This window comes from Nerophis ophidion, linkage group LG19 (assembly GCF_033978795.1).
Source record: "Nerophis ophidion isolate RoL-2023_Sa linkage group LG19, RoL_Noph_v1.0, whole genome shotgun sequence".
In the NCBI taxonomy this organism is placed as follows: domain Eukaryota; kingdom Metazoa; phylum Chordata; class Actinopteri; order Syngnathiformes; family Syngnathidae; genus Nerophis; species Nerophis ophidion.
Genome location: NC_084629.1, coordinates 31504332 through 31527560, shown reverse-complemented (window position 1 = coordinate 31527560; position 23229 = coordinate 31504332). Strand labels below are relative to the sequence as shown.

The 23229-nt window shown below is 41.2% G+C and overlaps 1 protein-coding gene across 4 annotated transcripts in view; it reads right to left on the bottom strand.

The window, feature by feature from the left end:
- The window catches only part of si:dkey-100n23.5, a 330394-nt gene that overhangs the window by 217168 nt on the left and 89997 nt on the right, over positions 1-23229 (bottom strand). For all 4 annotated transcript variants that reach the window (XM_061879835.1, XM_061879833.1, XM_061879826.1 and 1 more), the window contains 2 exons: positions 998-1087; positions 516-554 (listed from right to left, as the gene is read on the bottom strand). In XM_061879835.1, coding sequence (XP_061735819.1) covers positions 516-554; positions 998-1087 — 129 coding nt within the window. The remainder of the gene's footprint in view (positions 1-515; positions 555-997; positions 1088-23229) is intronic.

The following is a 23229-nucleotide window of genomic DNA, read 5'->3' as shown; positions in this document are numbered from 1 at the left end:
AGCACAGCGGATAGCATGTTGTGTGTGCGCGTGCCTGCCTGCCTGCCTGCCTGCCTGCCTGCCTGCCTGCCTGCCTGCCTGCCTGCCTGCCTGCCTGCCGGCCTGCCTGCCTGTGTGCGTGCGCGCTTATTTGTTTAGAAAGATTGATTCCCTGCTGATGCCGCGAGCGGCAACGCAATTACCTTGGCTCGCAGCGAAGCGCTGTCGTGTGTGCGTGTGCGTGTGTTTAAGTGTCTTGCACAGGGGCGGGGGGGATTGGCAGACTTAGGGCCGGTTGCAGAAAGCGGCAGACAGGAATAATCCTTCATAGCCGTCCTGAACACTTAAATACACAAAAGTAGCGACTCCCGTAAATCTGACAAGCACACACACACACAAAAACACATTTTTAGCCTCACGCCGAGGGCTGGAGGAGGGGAGGGGGGATAACCCGCGGTCTCCCCCGATACGCAACCCTTCACATTCCCGACCCCCTCTACCAGGCTTTGATGGCGGCGCTGAAAGGGTCTACTTACATCCCAAATCTCCAGGCTACGTGATCGTCTGTGATCCAGCTGGAGGAAGAGAGAGAGGAAAAGAGAGAGAGGCTTGTGACTGCGGAGAGGGTGGGTGGATGGGATGAGGGGGGGTGCACGCAGCTGTGGCTATTAATAAGCCAAGAGTGGAAAAGAGAGCGGCGAGCCTGGGAGATTAAGGCTCCGTCCCAATTTTCATTCCACGTCCGGCTCTCCTTGGCCCCCGTCGTCTTTTCCCTCGGCCGCTTAACGACTCTCCAAACAAACAATGATGCCTCTCCAGCTCGCCCCAGAGAGAGAGCGCAAAGAGCAGGCGCTTCCAAATGTTTAAAGATGAGCTGATAATTGCCCGCTTTTTTATTTTTTTTTTTATGACGCTGGGTCTTATGAGGGAAAAGGAGCCTGCCGGGAGCTGGAAGGGGGCCAAAGCTGCGTCTCTACTTGATGTGCCGCCGCTAGCCTGACAAAGCAAAACAACTCACCACCAGGCTCCTGCAGGGCCGTAGGAACCTTTGAGCAGAGGTAGGGAGGCCATGACCAAGGGCACCCCCCACGCCATCAGATGGTAGATGCTGACAAACAAAGGAGACAAGTGTTTCATTGTGGAGGACAACAAGAAGGAACATTTTTGTAACTACTTTTCACAGAAGTCGTTATTTTTACCACAACTGTCAATGCTATGTGGTTTATTCATAAGCAGGATTATGTGTAAATTATCCAATCAATTTCAACAAAACTGCCTTTACCAACACATTTTTATGTTAATTTTGATGAAATTCACGATTGAGCAATAGGACGATGTTTCTAAGGAAAATAGAAAATTAAAACTAATCTCCCAAAAAAACTATAGATTACCTTTTTATTGCTCTTTGTTGTTGTTTTACATGGGCTGTTTCCAACATTTACAACATTTACATTAAGGCATTTACATGCCTTCTCTATCTGACCGACCACATCAAACATGAGGTGGACGCGGGCATGCTGGACCTTCAGAAGGCCTTTCACACCGTTAACCACGCTATACTGTTGGAAAAGCTCAGAGCAATCGGATTTGATAGAACCTCAACGAGCTGGATGCAATCTTACCTGGAGGGGAGGAAACAGGTGGTAGAGGTGAATGGCACCGTGTCCCCCACCCCCCCTCACAGTAAGCTGTGGAGTCCCCCAAGGCAGTATATTAGGACCTTTACTGTTCCTAATATACGTAAACGACATGCCATCAGCACGCGACTGTGAATTGTTCCTGTTTGCGGATGACTCGTCCCTGCTGGTATCCAGCAAGGACAAGTCACAGGTGGAAAAAATCCTCAGTGCTGAACTCTGTTGTATTTGCACCTGGCTCGCTGACAACAAGCTATCCATAGACTTAGGTAAAACGGAATCCATCCTGTTTGGGGCCCACATCAACCTTAAGAACGCCAGTGACTTCACTATTAAAGTGGGTGACATTGTTATCGCCAGGAAAGATGAGGTCACCTACCTAGCTTCCATTCTAGAAGCTAATCTTTCCTGTGATAAAATGGCAACAAAAGTCATTAAAAAGGTCAACCAACAAACAAAATTTCTCTACAGAATCTCCTCTCTGGTCAACAAAAGCACCTTGAAGATTCTAGTGGGGACTCTCGTTCAACCCTTTTTCGATTATGCTTGCACCTCCTGGTACCCCAGCACCTCTAAAACCCTCAAATCTAGACTCCAAACATCCCAGAACAAGCTAGTCAGGTTACTTTTAGACCTCCACTCCAGATCCAACCTCACTCCTACCCACTTCTCCAAAGTGGGCTGGCTAAGGGTGGAGGACAGAGTAAAACAACTTGCACTGAGCCTAGTTTATAAAATCCACTACACCTCCCTGATACAGAAGTATATGTCAAACTGCTTCCAGAACGTAAATGACCGCCATAACAACACCAGATAAACCCAGATTCCGATCTAACAAAGGTCTTAAATCATTCTCTTTCTATGCCACATCAATGTGGAATGCACTTCCAACAGGTGTAAATGAAAGTGCATCTCTATCCTCCTTTAAAACCGCACTAAAAGAACACTTCCAGTCAACTTCAACCCTAAACTAACACCCTCCCTCCTTCACATCCCACCTCCCCGGATTGTAAATAATCAAATGTAAATAATCAAATGTATATACTTGTTCTTATGCTTTCTGAACTCACTATGTTCACTGCTCGTTGTAAATATCCTACCATGTCAGACCTACACTGTTTCAATGTCCATTTCTCTGACGATGCAATTGTTGATGACTGAAGTACTGATTTCAACCACACCTAATCCCCCGGATTGTAAATAATGTTAATAATTCAATGTATATACTCTGATGATTAACTTGTATGATGACTGTATTATGCTGATGGTATATATTTGTACCATGAATTGATTAACTTGGACCCCGACTTAAACAAGTTGAAAAACTTATTCGGATGTTACCATTTAGTGGTCAATTGTACAGAATATGTACTGTACTGTGCAATCCACTAATAAAAGTTTCAATCAATCAAAAAACAAATGCCTCGAGGGCGCCAACTTTTCAATGTATTTTACACAGTATATCCCGCCCTCTTATGGACTTCGTACATAATGACATAATTAACACATTGAGTGTCGTTAACTAATGGTAGCGATTTGGACAGCTAGCGTTAGCTGTCGTTGAATGTATATTCTATCATAACAACATAAAAGAAAATTATTTGTTGGTTCTCTTGAGCAGGCGCTCCCTGTCGTTGAGACATGTGAGTGACCGTCGGAAACATCAATTATTTTATTGGGGCCGGTAAAAATTTTGATTACATAAACTTTATAATTGTGAAAAATATAGAGTTGCAAACCGCACCTTTAAATTTCCACAAAATCAAGCATTATTACCTCAGCAAATTAATTTACTTATCTTCTTGGACAGCAGGATTACGCGAGATTTCCGCAAAACGAAAAATAAATTTTTGGAGGGTTTTTCTTTGATGTGTGTTCTTCAGCCCTGTTACGTAAACAATTTGAAACCGGTTTCTAAAAGAAGTAACTTACTTCCGCTATTATTTTCAGTCATGCATGTTTATGTTGTTTTTTTAACCTTACTCTGAGATATCTGACATCACAAGGCAAGTTCTGTCAGTATGAAAATGTCCGATTTTGACTACCAATTATGACAAAACTGTTGCTTACTTCGAAGTTAGTATTTTTTTATTAAATAGATTATGTATTTTTTTCTAACCAGTGAGATAATGCAAAATGTTCTCAGCCAATCCAGAAATGTTGTAAGAAACTAAGGCTTCTTAATGCAGCCAATTTGTGCACGTTTTAATTACTTGTTTGGTATATTAATTTAACAACCTATGGGTGTCCTGATAGAACATTTTCACTTCCGATACAATACCAATATTGAAACATTGAGTAGTGGTCGATACTGATATTGATGCAATACGATGTGAGTAGGAATCACACATACTTTATTTTCTAGTGTGGAATGTTAGAAAAGGTTTGATTCAGTGAAATTACTCAAACAGACAACAATTGTACAGGAATTAAAAACATTAACCTATTTATTACTAACCATGTGGAATTGACGTATGCTGTATTTTCTTACTGGATACTTTGTAATACAATTCTGCTTTAGAGACTTTGTATCTGTAATTAATATGCAACTATAATTATTTGAAACTTGTTTGATTTGGAACATACTGTAGATTTTAGACTGCAATATTGTTCAATTAAGTAGAGTTATTTCGTATGTCTAGCATCAGGTGCTATTGTGTGCTTGGCTGTTGTGTAGCTGCAATCTCCTACTAGCCTATAGCTTACCATGTTTATGTTTGTTAATGACTGTGGAGTGGGGCGTGGCCTGTGGGCCTGCAGCGGAACGGAGTGTGCCATGACCGGCCTCGAAGTCAGCGACAGGTGCGTAGATGGCCCAGGTGGGCCTTGTTATCTAATCACCTGTCGCTCTGTATAAGCAGCAACCAGGAGGAGAGAAGTTGTTGGGAGCTGGAGCAACAGTGCGAACACGGACTGATAGCAAAAGAAAGACACACAAACATTTGCTGAAAAGCAACCTGAGGAAATTATTACAGAATAAACTTTATTGTAACCCTGACCCGGGCTCTCATGTCAGTGATTGGTGGGCAGAAGAACCCCTGGAGGGCAACCTCCACAATGACTTAACTAAAAAAAAAAGAAAAACACCTTGTGTGCTTATTGGAAGACATTTAGATGTTAACTGGCTATTCATCTTTGCACAAGTAAAGATGCTGCAGGAGTGCTTCTATTAGAGCTCATATCGGAGATTTTTGAAGCGAGCCAATATAATCCTGTTTTTTGGTTGATATCTGACAGATATCAATATCAGATCTTACTTTCCACAAAACTGACCTTGAGTATTATATTCATTTTCTTAGTACATTTGCTCACCATGTCTGATAATGCAATGTGGTTTTCATTACTCCTTTTTGGTTTATTACGGTAAACTTTTCACAGTGATTTCAGCAAAGCTTTTTGCAAAACTTAAAGCGAAGCAATATTAACCCAACCGATTATTATAGACCAGTACCCTTGTCGCCCATCATATTCCTTCTCACCCGTGTTATTTATTTATATTATACCTTATTCTGCTGCAACTAAAACAGGGCGCGCAAGGAAGCCCCACACAAATTATATCGCTGTACAGGACGAGTCCAATTTATATTTGGTAACATTCTGTGTAACCATGGGAAAGTCATTCATAACCATAGTTGAAAACTGGTCCTTTGATTAGAACGGGTGTCGGGAACTCGCGGCTGTAGAGCCGCATTCTTCAGCGTAGCCTTAGTGGCTGCCTGGAGCTTTTTCCACAATGTGTGAAAATGAAAAAAGGTTTTTGTTTTAATATGGTTTCTGTAGGAGGACAAAATGGCAAACAATTACCAATTGTTATAACATCCCACTGTTTATGTTATACATGCTTAAGTGATGAGTATTTGGCGAGTGCCGTTTTGTCCGACTAATTTCAGCGGTCCTTGATCTCACCGTAGTTTGTTTAGATGTATAACTTTCTCCGATGCTGCCACAGAAAGACGTGTTTTATCAATCAATCAATCAATCAATGATTATGTATATAGCCCTAAATCACTAGTGTCTCAAAGGGCTGCACAAACCACTACGACATCCTCGGTAGGGCCCACATAAGGGCAAGGAAAACTCACACCCAGTGGGACATCTGTGACAATGATGACTATGAGAAACCTTGGAGAGGACCGCATATGTGGGAAGCTCCCCCCCACCCTCCCAACCCCCCTTTTGGGGGGTTTATGCCACTCCTTCTTTGTCTCATATTGTCCACTAAACTTTTTATGCTGTGCATGAATGCACAAACATGAGCTTGTTGATGTTATTGAATTGTTGGAGTGCTAATCAGGCATATGCTAATATTCTATTTAGGCTAGCTGAATGTACATATTGCATCATTATACCTCGTTTGTAGGTATATTTGAGCTCATTTAATTTCCTTTACTTATTGATGTCCTCTGTGTATTGAATTTATATTTGAATGTCTCATGACATATTATCAGTATGTAATAATGATTGCCTTTCTGATAGTTGTTTGTGTGCCATGTTGTTCCAGACCACAGCAAACACAGCTGGCAAAGATTGTAAAAAATCCATTAGTAGAAGACAGCCTGCCGCTTCCTTTAACTTGGACAAACACATCTATACCTTTGGCTATTCTAAGCCAGTCATTTCCAGGAGTTATCTCACGCTTTGAGAGGCCTCCGTTTTACAATTTTTTTCCAATGTTGTAAAAATGTACAATAAATTTCAACATTTCTGTCAACAAAGATTTGAGTCAGCCAGCAACACATAGTCATTTTGATAGTAGGCTAATATAGCTAATATAGATAGTTACCTCACATTCATTTTTCAAACAAACAAGTTAAATTACTTGGGATGTAACGGTATCAAAATCTCACAGTACACTATTATCACAGTATTAAGGTCGCGGTAACAATACTATTGTAATATGTGTGCAAAAAAATTACTTTAAAATGCCATAATGTGTAAAATTAAGTGGCAGGAATGATTAGGCTAAACACACTTAATGTAATTGAACACAAACATTTTTGGGGGAAATTTATTTGATAAAACCCAACACCAAGAATAGAAATTTGAAAGGCAATTTAAAATAAAGGATGGTGAACAACAAGCTGAATAAGTTTACGTTATAAATAACCAACTGAGAAGGTGCCTGGTATGTTAACGTAACATATTATGGTAAGAGTCATTCAAATAACTATCAATCAATCAATCAATCAATGTTTACTTATATAGCCCTAAATCACTAGTGTCTCAAAGGGCTGCACAGACCACCACGACATCCTCGGTAGGCCCACATAAGGGCAAGGAAAACTCACACCCAGTGGGACATTGGTGACAATAATGACCCAGTGGGACGTCGGTGACAATGATGACTATGAGAACCTTAGAGAGGAGGAAAGCAATGGATGTCGAGCGGGTCTAACATGTTACTGTGAAAGTTCAATCCACAATGGATCCAACATAGTCGCGAGAGTCCAGTCCAAAGAGGATCCAACACACAGCAGCGAGAGTCCCGTTCACAGCGGAGCCAGCAGGAAACCATCCCAAGCGGAGGCGGATCAGCAGCGCAGAGTTGTCCCCAGCCGATACACAGGCAAGCAGTACATGGCCACCGGATCGGACCGGACCCCCTCCACAAGGGAGAGTGGGACATAGGAGAAAAAGAAAAGAAACGGAAGATCAACTGGTCTAAAAAGGGAGTCTATTTAAAGGCTAGAGTATACAAATGAGTTTTAAGGTGAGACTTAAATGCTTCTACTGAGGAGGCATCGCGAACTGTTACCGGGAGGGTATTCCAGAGTACTGGAGCCCGAACGGAAAATGCTCTATAGACCGCAGACTTTTTTTGGGCTTTGGGAATCACTAATAAGCCGGAGTCCTTTGAACGCAGATTTCTTGCCGGGACATATGGTACAATACAATCGGCAAGATAGGATGGAGCTAGACCGTGTAGTATTTTATACGTAAGTAGTAAAACCTTAAAGTCACATCCTAAGTGCACAGGAAGCCAGTGCAGGTGAGCCAGTACAGGCGTAATGTGATCAAACTTTCTTGTTCTTGTCAAAAGTCTAGCAGCCGCATTTTGTACCAACTGTAATCTTTTAATGCTAGACATGGGGAGACCCGAAAATAATACGTTACAGTAGTCGAGGCGAGACGTAACAAACGCATGGATAATGATCTCAGCGTCTTTAGTGGACAGAATGGAGCGAATTTTAGCGATGTTACGGAGATGAAAGAAGGCCGTTTTAGTAACGCTTTTAATGTGTGCCTCAAAGGAGAGAGTTGGGTCGAAGATAATACCCAGATTCTTTACCGTGTCGCCTTGTTTAATTGTTTGGTTGTCAAATGTTAGAGTTGTATTATTAAATAGAGTTCGGTGTCTAGCAGGACCGATAATCAGCATTTCCGTTTTTTTGGCATTAAGTTGCAAAAAGTTAGCGGACATCCATTGTTTAATTTCATTAAGACACGCCTCCAGCTGACTACAATCCGGCGTGTTGGTCAGCTTTAGGGGCATGTAGAGTTGGGTGTCATCAGCATAACAGTGAAAGCTAATACCGTATTTGCGTATGATGTCACCTAGCGGCAGCATGTAAATGCTGAAGAGTGCAGGGCCAAGGACCGAACCCTGGGGAACTCCACACGTTACCTTAACGTAGTCCGAGGTCACATTGTTATGGGAGACACACTGCATCCTATCAGTAAGATAAGAGTTAAACCAAGACAGGGCTAAGTCTGACATACCAATTCGTGTTTTGATACGTTCTAATAAAATATTATGATCGACAGTATCGAAAGCAGCGCTAAGATCGAGGAGCAGCAACATAGATGACGCATCAGAATCCATCGTTAGCAATAGATCATTAGTCATTTTTGCGAGGGCTGTCTCCGTGGAGTGATTTGCCCTGAAACCAAATTGAAAGGTTTCACATAGATTGTTAGACGCTAAGTGTTCATTTAACTGCTCCGCAACAATTTTTTCGAGGATTTTTGAAATAAAGGGAAGGTGAGACACCGGTCGGTAATTTACCATGAGGTCAGGATCGAGGTTAGGTCTTTTAAGAAGAGGATGAATAACCGCTTTTTTGAATGCTAGGGGAACAGTGCCCGAGGAGAGTGATAAGTTTATAATATTTAGCACTGATGGACCTAATAATACAAAGAGCTCCTTGATCAGTTTCCCAGGAAGAGGGTCAAGTAAACATGTTGTCTGTTTTATTCCATTTACACGTTGTAACAATTCCTCTAATGTTATTTCCTCAAAACGAGAGAAACTATTTTGGAGGGCAGTATCCGCCGTATATACCATCGTGTCAGTGTTAATAGAACCCCGTTGTAGCTGGGACGCATTGTCTTTAATCTCCTTTCTAATGACTTCAATTTTCTTACTAAAGAATTGCATAAAGTCATCAGCTGAGTGGGTTGAGCTACTGGAAGGAGTCCCTTGTTGGGTTAGCGATGCTACCGTACTAAACAAAAATTTAGGATCGTTTTTATTACGGTGGATGAGATTTGAGTAATATTTAGCTTTAGCTAAGGTAAGCATGCGTTTATAAGTTATTAAACCATCACTCCATGCTTGATGGTGCACCTCAAGTTTAGTCGTGCGCCATTTGCGTTCCAGCTTTCTACATAATAATTTCTGAGCTCTAGTTTCTTCTGTAAACCACGGGGTGCGCTTTTTTGGAGCCTTTTTTAACTTTAGCGGTGCTATGTTATCAATGGTTTCGCGCAGGGCGTCGTTAAAGTTGTTAGTGAGGTTATCAATAGAGCCCACATACTTTGGGAATGGTCCCATTACCGAGGGCAGTAGGTCAGCAAGAGTTGTCGTTGTGGCTGTATTAATGTTGCGGCTGCTATAGCAGTTATTATTATTATTAGTTTGACGAACATGCGTCTGAACCTCGAATTTTATAAGGTAATGATCGGACAATACTTTAGTATACGGGAGTATCGTAACTTTGGAAACAGTGATGCCCCTGACAAGCACTAGGTCTATCGTATTACCGTTGCGATGCGTGGGTTCATTTATTATTTGTGTGAGACCACAGCTACCAATTACAGTCTGGAGCGCTACGCACGGTGGGTCCGATGGGGTATTCATATGGATATTAAAGTCCCCCATTATGATTATATTATCGGCGTGTGTCACTAGATCAGCAACGAACTCTGAGAATTCATTGATAAAGTCCGAATAGGGCCCTGGGGGGCGGTAGATAACAGCCAGGTGTAGAGGCAGTGGTGTGACAGACCTCATAGTAAGCACCTCAAACGATTTATATGTATTATTTATGTTAGGACTAAGGTTAAAGTTTTCGTTGTATATTAGTGCGACCCCCCCACCCCTTTTGAGCGGACGGGCAATATGCGCATGTGTAAAATTAGGAGGACATGCCTCATTTAGCGCAAAAAAGTCGTTTGGTTTAAGCCAGGTTTCGCTGAGACCGATGACGTTAAGATTGTTGTCTCTGATAATATCATTAACTAACAACGTTTTAGGAGACAATGATCTTATGTTTAAAAAACCTATATTATAGGTAGTGGGCTGTTTTAGGGAGTTTTTGATCAAATTATCCGTAGTAGCAATATTAATAATGTTGTGTTTATTATGCCCAGTGCATTTAGTATAGTTACGACCATATCTAGGAATTGATACGACAGGAATTTTCCGATTGTTTGTTTGTTGCTTTGATAAACTGCACGCATCATGGTTAGCCACCTCAGTAACGGGGATTTTCCGATTGTTTGTTTGTTGCTTTGATAAACTGCATGCATCATGGTTAGCCACCTCAGTAACGGGGATTTTCCGATTGTTTGTTTGTTGCTTTGATAAACTGCACGCATCATGGTTAGCCACCTCAGTAACGGGGATTTTCCGATTGTTTGTTTGTTGCTTTGATAAACTGCACGCATCATAGTTAGCTACCTCAGTAAAACACATGTCCAACTCTGAAACACTCAAAGCAGAAAAAACGTGTTCTAATTTAACTGACTCCTTACCCAGACCAGTAGTCTCGCATCTACCATCTAAATCCGTCTTCAGGATGGAGGGAAGTGGTGTTCTGTGGGGATTAGCCTTCTGCTTTGTTTTTAGCCCCGCTCGGCATCCGCGTTTCCGATCACACCGCTGGCATCTGCTCCGTAGACGGCCCCCGCTGCTACTAGACTCCCCTGCTTCACAGGCCGCTGGATGTAGCCGCCGACGTATTCCCATGCTAGTTAGCAGGTTTAGCATGCACGCGTCTATCAGTCCAAAACGGCCCGGTATGTCCATATCCAGAAGTGTCTGGTGGTCGTACGTGATCACGGAGTGACCACGATGTGAGCCAGCCATAAAGTTTGTGGAATTGTCCGGTATTTCTGCCAAATGTTCCATCTTTAGCAAGAGCCCCTCGAGAGCGCAGCCCGTCCGGGCGCCGCCATCTTGGGTTATGTTCTATAACATATAGAAGATGCTATACGTTGACCAAACAATCTGTCACTCCTAATCGCTAAATCCCATGAAATCTTATACATCTAGTCTCTTACGTGAATGAGCAAAATAAAAATATATGGTATTTTACGGTAATGTGTTAATAATTTCACAAATAAGTCGCTCCTTAACTGCAACTTATAGTCCGAAAAAAACGGTAGGTTTTTTTTCAGATCCGCTAAAGCAAAAGTGACAGATAAAAACTACACCCGCCCAATTTTCCTTTGATACCATCACGCGTAACACCGTTATTGCGAAGATTTTGAAATCTACAACAACATTGTATCCTCACAGGTTGCTAGCATGGAAGCTGTTAACAGAGTTAGCATTTTTGTTATGTTGCCCAAGCTTTAAATAGTTTCAAAAGTAAAAGCTACCATAAAGAAATAAGAAGGTGAAGGATTAGCAAGAGGTAGCAAATCCCATTCAGCATTTTTGCACAATTTTTTGCTGTTTGATGTTATGTTTTAATAACATTACGCAAACTCCATCCATCCATCCATATTCTACCTACCGCCTGTCCCGTTCGGGGTCACGGAGGGTGATGGAGCCTATCTCAGCTGCACACCCTGGACAAGTCGCCACCTCATCACAGGGCGAACAAAGATAGACAGACAACATTCACATTCACACACTAGGGCCAATTTAGTGTTGCCAATCAACCAATCCCCAGGTGCATGTCTTTGGAAGTGGGAGGAAGCCGGAGTACCCGGAGGGAACCCACGCATTAACTGGGAGAACATGCAAACTCCACACAGAAAGATCCCGAGCGCAGGATTGAACCCAGGACTTTTGTATTGTGAGGCAGACGCACTAACCCCCCCTCCACCGTGCTGCCACTACGCAAACTCTCAGCAACCAATTTTGGCAAAACATGAACGTGAACAATATTATCATCGCCAATTGAGTGACTTTTATATTGCTCAGTTACGTTCTCAGAGATCTTCTGTAAAAACTACTGAAACTTTGTGTAGATGTGATCGAATGACAACATTGACTAGATTTTGGCAATTTGGTAGCGATCCCAATCTGGCGTAGATCTGCGCTTTACAGGGTGCCATTCCAGTTAATCAATTATTCTCTTCCGTGCGTCGTTCACGCCTCGATGCTTGCGCCGTTCACGCCTCGATGCTTGCGCTGGTGCCGCTTCTCCCGTGCAGGAAAGGCCTGAACAAGGCAATATAAAGCCTAATTACCCCCACCGCAGTGCAAAGGTTGATTTTTGAGATGGGAGTTCTGCAGCAGAAACACAAACAGGGTCTCAGTTCTCCCTCAGCAGGTGTTTGCCATAATTAAATTTGAGAGCTCAGCTGGGTAAATGGTGGGGGGAAGAATCTACGTTTATTATTTTGCATTAATCAGCTTACCTTCATAGGAACATCTGAAGAAAGCTCAAGGGGCTAAAACAGCTTATCATTCAAAAATGCTGGTGGTGGGGGAGGCAGAAATATTTGCTTTGGAAAACCCTAAGTGTTTGTGTGTGTGTGTGTGTGTGTGTGTGCGTGCGTGCGTGCGTGTGTGTGCGTGCGTGCGTGCGTACGTGCATTTTTTTAGACGTAAAGGTGTGACTTTTAGAGTTGGCCATCAATAGTTTATAGAGCGAACAGCATTGCCCGCTCAATAGAGTGGAAGTCCTACCATGACTTCTTTTGAGCGTGGTCAATCGAGCAGAGGTGACAGGGCTGACACACACATATTCTTGGTGTGTCCCCGCCACACACACACACACACACACCAATCAACACACTCACTTTCCCTCTCTTTTTCCATTTGACTGCATTTCCCGCCTCTGTAGCCGTCTGATGGACACCAGTGTGAATATGTGGGAGGCGATGTGCGGCTGGCTGCTGGTTTAAATAGAACAAGGCTGGTGAGTGTGGGAGAGAGCCATAGAGGACCCAAAAAATCGGATCCAGCCAGCCCAGAAAGTGCGTGTACAGTATCCTTCAATCAAGCATAGGATGAGAGAAAGGGGGGAAATTAGACATAACGACAGAGGAAATGGAACAAAGTCAGACATTTTTGTAAAGGTTTGTTGTTGTGTTGTATTCTGTCACATCATAATTGGACTGAATTGGGTCGCATCAAAAATTGGAGTAAACTATAAACACTGGTATGAACACTTTTTGAGGTTGTTTAGGGCCACAACCATGAGAGGTGACCGGCCTCTTCAGCAGCTGATAACTACCATGGTCGACGTGCTCTGCAGGGGTTTGCTTCTTCTACTTTGATGGACTGAATTGCCTCATGGATTCAATCATACTTTGTCTTTTAGTCAGCAGTTAGTCAACATGTCCTTTGTAATAGTTTAGCGGCATGGCGGCCTCGTCCATTCAAAAGCCCTAAGAGTTAATTGCTAATTTATCAATAGTCATAATGACAGATTTGTGGCCATGTTTATTTTTAACTATCACACTACCTGAGAGTTGTAGTGTCTAAAGAAAGTTAGTTTTTTATTGATTTGTTTTTAGATATTTTTCCCATTTATTGTGCTTTGTTTACCTTTTTTAATTAATGCCCAAGCGGAATAGTAACTTTTAAATTGCCTTCACGATGGTAAGAAATATCAAATAGTTCTCTATTCATAATACCTTTACACATTATCTCAACTATTGAACATACTGGACTAAACTGGAATGTAGTTATCAGTAAAGACTTGTTTTATTTGTTTAAATGTGATTATTTACAGTAATAAAAAATATTTACCGTATGTTTCTGATTATAAATCGCTACGGAGTATAAATCGCACAGGCCGAAAATGCATAAAAAAAGAAGGAAAAAAACATTTATAAGTCGCATTTTTGGGGGAAATGTATTTGATAAAATCCAACACCAAGAATAGACATTTGAAAGGCAATTTAAAATAAATAAAGAATAGTGAACAACAGGCTGAATAAGTGTACGTTATATGACACATAAATAACCAACGGAGAAGGTGCCTGGTATGTTAACGTAACATATGGTAAGAGTCATTCAAATAACTATAACATATAGAACAGGGGTCGGCAACCCAAATTGTTGAAAGAGCCATATTGGACCAAAAATACAAAAACAAATCTGTCTGAAGCCGCAAAAAATCAAAAGCCATATTACATACAGATAGTGAGTCATGAGATATAAATTGAATTATGAGGACTTAGAGGAAACTAAATGAGCTCAAATATAGCTACAAATGAGGCATAATGATGCAATATGTACATACAGCTAGCCTAAATAGCATGTTAGCATCGATTAGCTTACAGTCATTCAGTGACCAAATATGTCTGATTAGCACTCCACACAAGTCAATAACAACAACAAAACTCACCTTTGTGCATACATGCGCAACGTTATAAGTTTGGTGACAGAAAAAGAAGTGGCATAAAACACGTCGTAGAAAGTTGGAGAAAGTTATGCATGTAAACAAACTAGGGTAAGTTCAAGGACCGCCAAAATTAGTAGGACAAAACGGCGCTCGCCAAATACTCGAATCAGTGAAGCATGTGTAAATAACTATGACATATAGAACATGCTGTACATTTACCAAACAATCTGTCACTCCTAATCGATAAATCCCATGAAATCTTCTTCCTCGATGTTGCTTCTAAATAACTCTTCTAATATATGCGCTGCTTTCTCTTGTCGTTTTCTGCTGCATATTTCACTACGTCCAGCTTGTCATCTGCAGTACATGAATTCCTTTTCAGTGCCATTTTTGTTCAGCCATTCTTAGTTTTTATAAGTTACCGGCAACGTTGAAATGATCCATTTTAATAGCTGCGGCGGTAGCATATAGCAGTTAGGATCCCATGACCCACAATGCACTTCTGCCATGACCCTCCCCCACCGGATTCATATTGGTTGACGTGTGTGTGACGATTGCTGACATTTTCTTCGTCTCTTCCGCGAATGAGATAAACAATATTATTTAATATTTTACGGTAATGTGTTAATAATTTCACACATAAATCGCTCCGGAGTATATGTCGCACCCCCGCCCAAACTATGGAAAGGACTGCGATTTATAATCCGGAAAATACAGTTTTTAGCTTTTGAATACATTATTTCTTAATACAGGGGTGTCAAACTAATTTTTACCGTTAGTTGCAATTCGGGCTACCTGTAACTGCACAAATATACCGTGTATCCATATGATATTATGACACAAATGGCCCTGTCATTTGATTATTATCATATTATATGCTAACAGAGCTGACCCAGCTGGGGTGAGTTGTATTGGTACTGTAACTGAACTATTTTGTATCGTATATGGAGTAAATAATGATATTTTGAATTGTATCGCATCAAAAATTTGAGTAAATTATATCACGTTGAAATGTACTTGGAGTGAATCGTCTTATATTGTAATTAAAGTTATTATTGTATCGCATCACAAAAACCGTGAATCATATTTTGTCACACCGTAATTGCAGTAACTGTTAGCATATGTCATGTCACATCATAATTGTGTCACATAGTAAAGTGAATAAAATTTAATCGAGCTGTATTCGGAGGGAATTGTATCGTATTGCGTCGCAATTTACTTTGTAAACCGTATCACTTTGTAACTAGAGCAAAATGTATTGGATTCAATTGGAATTGGAATAAATCGGTGAATCATGTCACAATGATCGAAGTGAATCGCATTGTATCTAAATCAGATTGAATTGTATTGCTTCTAAATTGGAGTGATTCATATTGTACACATGTTGGAGTGAATCGTCTCGGATCATCATGAAATTGAGTCGAATCTCCTCTAAATCTGATTTTATTGTATCACACATAAATCTGAATTAATTTTATCACATCTAAATCAGAGTGAATTGTATTGCACCTAAATCGTACTGAATTGTTTCAGATTTAAACCGGAGTGAAACATCTTGCAATTAATTCAAAGTGAATCGTAATGCATCTGAATCGGAATGATTTGACTGGTATCTCAAATGGAGTGAATCGTATTGCATTTAAATCGGAGTGAATCATCTTGTATCGAAATCAAAGTAAATCATATTGCAACTAAATCGGTGTGAATAGTCTCGCATCTAAATCAGAGTGAATCATCTCGCATCTAGAATTGGAGTGAATTGTATTCCATCTAGATCGGAGTTAATAGTCTCCCGTTTATATCAGAGTGAATTGTATCGCATCTGAATCAGAGTGAATCAAATTGCATCTGAATCGGAGTGAATTGTCTCGCATCTAAATCAGAAGTGAATTGTGTTGCACCTAAATTGTAGAGAATGGGTTCACATCGAAATCGCAGTGAATCGTATCACATCTAAAATCGGAGGAAATCAGATCGCATCTAGACTGGAGGGAAACATATCAGATCTGCAACCTTGCATCTACAACGGAGTGAATTCTCTCACAGCTCCATTGGACTGAATAGTCTCCCATTTGAATCCGAGTGAATCGTATCGCATCTGGATCGGAGTGAATAGTCTCGCATCCAAATCATAGTGAATCGTATCGCATCTGAATCGGAGTGAATAGTCTCGCATCTAAATCAGGAGTGAATTGTGTCGCATCTAGATTGGAGTGAATGGTCTCACAACTAAATCGGAGTGAATCGTATCGCATCTAAAATTGGAGGGAATCGGTTTGCCTCTAGATTGGAGTGAAACATATCGAATCACACCGGAGTGAATCAAATCGTATATCAAATCGGAGTGAATCATATTACATCTAGACCGGAGTGAAACATATCGGATCAACATCCTTGCATCTACAACGGAGTGAATTGTCTCACAGCTACATTGGAGTGAATTGTATTGCATCTAAATCAGAGTGAATCGTATCACATCTAAAATTGGAGTGAATTGTATCGCATGTAGATCGGAGTGAATAGTCTCCCATTTGAACCGGAGTGAATCGTGTCGCATCTGAATCGAAGTGAATTGTGTCGCATCTAAAATCAGAGTTAATCAGATCACATCTAGATTGGAGTGAAACATATCGGATCTACACCGGAGTGAATCAAATCGCATCTCAAATTGGAGTGAATCATATCGCATCTAGGCATATCGGATCAACATTATTGCATCTACAATGGAGTGTATTGTGTCACAGCTACATTGGAGTGAATAGTCTCCCATTTGAATCAGAGTGAATCGTATCGCATTTAAAATTGGAGTGAATTGTGTCGCATCTAAATTGAAGTGAATGGTCTCACATCTCAATTGGAGTGAATCGTATCGCATCTAAAATCAGAGTTAATCAGATCGCAGCTACATTGGAGTGAAACATAGCGGATCTACACCGGAGTGAATCATATTGCATCTACATCGGAGTGAAACATATCGGATCAACATCCTTGCATCTACATCGGAGTGAATTATCTCACAGCTACAATGGAGTGAATAGTCTCCCATTTGAATCAGAGTGAATCGTAGCACATCTGGTTCTGAGTGAATACATGGCAACTAAATAAGAGTGAATCGTATCACATCTAAAATTGGAGTGAATTGTATCACATGTAGATCGGAGTGAATAGTCTCCCATTTGAATCAGAGTGAATCGTATCGCATCTGGATCGGAGTGAATTATGTCGCAGCTAAATTGTAATGAATAGTCTCACATCTAAATCGGAGTGAATCGGATCGCATCTAAAATTGGAGTGAATCAGATCAAATCTGGATTGGAGTGAAACATATCGGATCTACACCGGAGTGAATCAAATAGCATCTCAAATCGGAGTGAATCATATTGCATCTAGATCAGAGTGAAACATATCGGATCAACATCCCTGCATCTACAATGGAGTGAATTGTCTCACAGCTACATTGTAGTGAATAGTCTCCCATTTGAATCAGTGAATCGTATCACATCTGGATCGGAGTTAATAGTCTCGCAACTAAATCTGACTGAATCGTATCGCATCTAAAATTTGAGTGAATTCTGTCGCATGTAGATCGGAGTGAATAGTCACCTATTTGAACCGGAGTGAATCGTATCGCATCTGAATCAAAGTGAACTGTCTCACATCTAAATTAAGGAGTGAATTGTGTCGCATCTACATTGTAGTGATTGGTGTTACATTTAAATCAGAGTGAATCGTATCGCATCTAAAATTGGAGGGAATCGGATCGCATCAACACTGCAGTGAATCGAATCGCATCTCAAATCGGAGTAAATCATATTGCATCTAGATCTGAGTGAAGCATATCAGATCAACATCCTTGCATCTACATTGGAGTGAATAAACTCCCATTTAAATCAGAGTGAATCGTATCAGATTTAAATTAGAGTGAATTGAATCGCATCTAAATAGAGGTGAATTGTATCACCATCATAAATGAACGACTCCTAGTAAATCGCACTGTAATTGGAGTGAATCGAATCAAAAGAATACTTCGATGTTATAATATATGTATTGATGGTGGTTTATCGTGGAACACAATGAGAGGCGCATCTCTTTTTGTCATTAGAAAAAATATGGTGTGTTAAAGTTACAACCTAAAAGGAAGAGGGAGTAAGGGGAAGGAAAGAACATGCTCTACCAGTAGGAGGAGAGAAACAAATGGTGAAATCAGCGCTGCCGTTCCCTGGTGTGACGACTGGCGCGGAGGAGAGGAGGAAGAGGAGGGAGAAGGCAGGAGTGGAGGGCGCCTTGTCAGGAAATCAATGTCGAGAGCTTGCCGACACACCGGCCTCAGCGCGCACGCACACGCACACACCGCTCGCTCGCAGCGCAGCAAGAGGGAGCTGACGAGGTCCAGAGCGCGGCGCAACATGGGCTTAATGAGGCACAGCAGGGCCACGCTGCTGCACGCCTATTACACACACCTGCATGCACATCTGCACGCACACACCCACCCCCACACACACACACACACACACACACACACACACACAAAGGCTTACCTGGAACCCTACCTCCTCCTCCTCCTCCTCCTCCAGCCGCTGACATCTCGCTGCCCTCAGCCTGAATCCGCCCTTCAAACATGCATTAGCATACATGCGCACGCCGCTCCCCACACACCCTCTTGCATGCACTTCAATCAGTCTTGGCTCATCCCGACTCCTCTCTCTCTCTCTCTCCTCTGGCAATTTGTTCATTCATAAACCATCACAATGAGCCATCAGAGCGCGGGTGTGTGCGTGTGTCTGCGTGTTCTTGTATTTCTACTCTTCTTGAGACATCAACAAGGAAAAGTACATTCCATAAAAGTGCTCCCCCTCTGGTCAACATACGAAATAACAGGTGTGTTTAAAGGGGAACATTATCAACATTTTAGAAGGGTTAAAACCAATAAAAATCAGTTCCCAGTGGCTTATTTTATTTTTCGAAGTTTTTTTCAAAATTTTACCCATCATGGAATATCCCGAAAAAAGGCTTTAAAGTGCCGGATTTTCGCTATCTGTAAATCCATCCGTCCATTTTCCTGTGATGTCACATAGTGACGCCAATACAAACAAACATGGCGGATAGAATAGCAAGATATAGCGACATTAGCTCGGATTCAGACTCGGATTTCAGCAGTTTAAGCGATTCAACAGATTACGCATGTATTGAAACGAATGGTTGGAGTGTGGAAGCAGATAGCAAAAATGAAATTGAAGAAGAAACTGAAGCTATTGGCGAATAGCTATTGAAGCTATTCGGCGATCGCCTTCTAACCAACGATTGCATCTTTTGACCACTGGAGCAACTTAAATCCGTCGATTGGTAAGTGTTTGTTTGGCATTAAATGTGGGTGCAGGGAAAGGCTGGATGCAAATATAGCTACAAATGTACATACAACTAGCCTAAATAGCATGTTAGCATCGATTAGCTGGCAGTCATGCCGTGACCAAATATGTCTGATTAGCTCTTCTTGAGACATCAACAAGGAAAAGTACCTTCCATAAAAGTGTTCCCCCTCTGGTCAACATATGAAATAACAGGTGTGTTTAAAGGGGAACATTATCACAAAGTTGGAAGGGTTTAACCCAATAAAAATCAGTTCCCAGTGGCTTATTTTATTTTTTGAAGTTTTTTTCAAAATTTTACCCATCATTGAATATCCCGAAAAAAGGCTTTAAAGTGCCTGATTTTCGCTATCTGTAAATCCAAAAGTAAATGTAAATCTGTAAATCCACCCATCCATTTTCCTGTCACGTCACATAGTGACGCCAACACAAACAAATATGGCAGATAGAACAGCAAGATATAGCAACATTAGCTCGGATTCAGACTCGGATTTCAGCGGTTTAAGCGATTCAACAGATTACGCATGTATTGAAACGAATGGTTGGAGTGTGGAGGCAGATAGCGAAAACGAAATTGAAGAAGAAACTGAAGCTATTGAGCGAACAGCTATTGAAGCTATTCGGCGATCACCTTCTAACCAACGATTGCATCTTTTGACCACTGGAGCAACTTAAATCCGTCGATTGGTAAGTGTTTGTTTGGCATTAAATGTGGGTGCAGGGAAAGGCTGGATGCAAATATAGCAAAATGTACATACAACTAGCCTAAATAGCATGTTAGCATCGATTAGCTGGCAGTCATGCAGTGACCAAATATGTCAGATTAGCACATAAGTCAATAACATCAACAAAACTCACCTTTGTGATTTTGTTGACTTTATCGTTGGGAATGCATCTGCTTTGAGTGTCCCAGGATATCCACACATTCTTGCCATTTCTGCCATGTTAGCATCAATTAGCATGGCATGCTAATCGATGCACACTCCACGTAAGACAACTTGAATCCGTCCCTGATCGTGTTGTTACACCCTCCGACAACACACCGACGAGGCATGATGTCTCCAAGGTACGGGAAACAGTCGAAAAAACGGGAAATAACAGAGCTGATTTGACTTGTGTGTGTAATGTGTTTGAGAAAAATGGCGGAATGCTTCCCATTGTAACGTCACGGGTGAAAGGTCATCGCTCCGACAGCGAATAATTGAAAGGTGTTTAAATCGCCAAATTCACCCTTTTAGAGTTCGAAATCGGTTAAAAAAACATATGGTCTTTATTCTGCAACATCCATCCATCCATCCATCCATCTTCTTCCGCTTATCCGAGGTCAGGTCGCGGGGGCAGCAGCCTAAGCAGGGAAGCCCAGACTTCCCTCTCCCCAGCCACTTCGTCTAGCTCTTCCCGGGGGATCCCGAGGCGTTCCCAGGCCAGCCGGGAGACATAGTCTTCCCAACGTCTCCTGGGTCTTCCCCGTGGCCTCCTACCGGTTGGACGTGCCCTAAACACCTCCCTCGGGAGGCGTTCGGGTGGCATCCTGACCAGATGCCCGAACCACCTCATCTTGCTCCGAGGAGCAGCGGCTTTACTTTGAGTTCCTCCCGGATGGCAGAGCTTCTCACCCTATCTCTAAGGGAGAGCCCCGCCACACGGCGGAGGAAACTCATTTCGGCCGCTTGTACCCGTGATCTTATCCTTTCGGTCATGACCCAAAGCTCATGACCATAGGTGAGGATGGGAACGTAGATCGACCGGTAAATTGAGAGCTTTGCCTTCCGGCTCAGCTCCTTCTTCACCACAACGGATCGGTACAACGTCCGCATTACTGAAGACGCCGCACCGATCCGCCTGTCGATCTCACGATCCTCTCTTCCCCCACTCTTTTTTCTGCAACATCAAGGTATATATTGACGCTTACATAGGTCTGGTAATAATGTTCCCCTTTAAACATTTGAAGTGCTCCCCCTCTGATTGAATACAAAGTCTCCCTACTAACTCACCAGTGCCTCCATGGAAATGCCCCCCTCTACCTCAAAGAACTACTCACCCCCAAATCTTCCACACGACACCTCCGCTCCAAACAGGCTAACCTCCTCCCACCTCCAAAGACAAAGCTACGAACTTTGGGCTTTCTGCTCCGCTGCTCCCAGTCTGTGGAACGCTCGCTCTCTCTGACCACCTGAGGCCACCTCAGACTGTTGATGCTTTTAAAAAAGGCTTAAAAACCCTTCTTTTTTAAAAACCCTTTTTATAGATATATGCATACTAGTTCTAGCTATTAGGCTGTTGTAGTTTTTATATTTTATGTTATTTTATAATCCTAACTAAGTACTGGGTGCATTAATTGACATTTTCAAATGTTTGATTTTGTTATGCTGTTATAAATCTTTTTTTTTTACTTGGTCTGAGGAAATATTCTAATTCTTTGAGATAGGATTTTGGAGTTTTCCTAAGTTGTATGCCATAATCAGCAATATTAAAATAATAGAAGGCTTGCAATATTTCAGTTGATGTGTAATTAATCCAGAATGTATGACATTTTCATGTTTTAGTTGCATTACAGAAAATAAAGGACTTTATCACAATATTCAAATTTTCTGAGACAGTCTGGTATATATCATCAACTAACAGCAGTTTTTTTTCTCACAATGTGTTGACTTATTTCTTATGAAATTGGGAACAATTTCTCATATTCTTTCTGCTTCTGTAATATTGCAATATTTTCTCGTAAAATTATTCCTTTTTTTAAGTAAAATTATTACTTTTTAATGCAAAATGGTGACATTTGTCATATAAAATTCTGACTTTTACACAATATTGCCAATTTTTTTGTTGTTCCTGTAAAAAATTGACATTTATTGAGTGAAATTATGACTTTGTCATAATTTTGCCAAGTAAAATTCTAATTATTATTATGATATTGCAAAAAATAATTGTATTTTATCATAAAATTGTGACTTTAGTCGTGTAAAATTACGACTCTTTTCATAAAATGGCCAAAATGCTAAGCTTTTCTTTTAAAATTCCATCTTTAATGATAATATTGCGCAAATGTTGATTTTTCCTTGTAAAATTTTGACAAGCGTTGAGTAAAATTACAACTTTTATCATAATACTGCTAAAGTTCTAAGTTTTTCTTGTGAAATTGTGACCTTTTTGTTGTGACATTCCAACTATTTTTTCACACCAAGCTTTTTTATGTTTGCATAGTATGTAGATATTATTGTTGTAAATAAAAATCTTTATATAGCTAGAAAAGTGTGGTCCCTACAGAGGTAGGAATTTTTCGGAGGTCTCAAGAAGGTAACAAATAGAGGAATGTGTGTGTGTGTGTGTGTGTGAGAGAGAGAGTGTGTGTGTGTGTTCCTGTATTTCTACCCTTCTTGAGACATCAACAAGGAAAAGTACTTTCCATGTGAGGAGGTGTGAATAACTTAGGACTCAAATCATGGTCTCAATATGGAAAACCATTGCATCTAATAGAGAATGTCTCATTTGCAC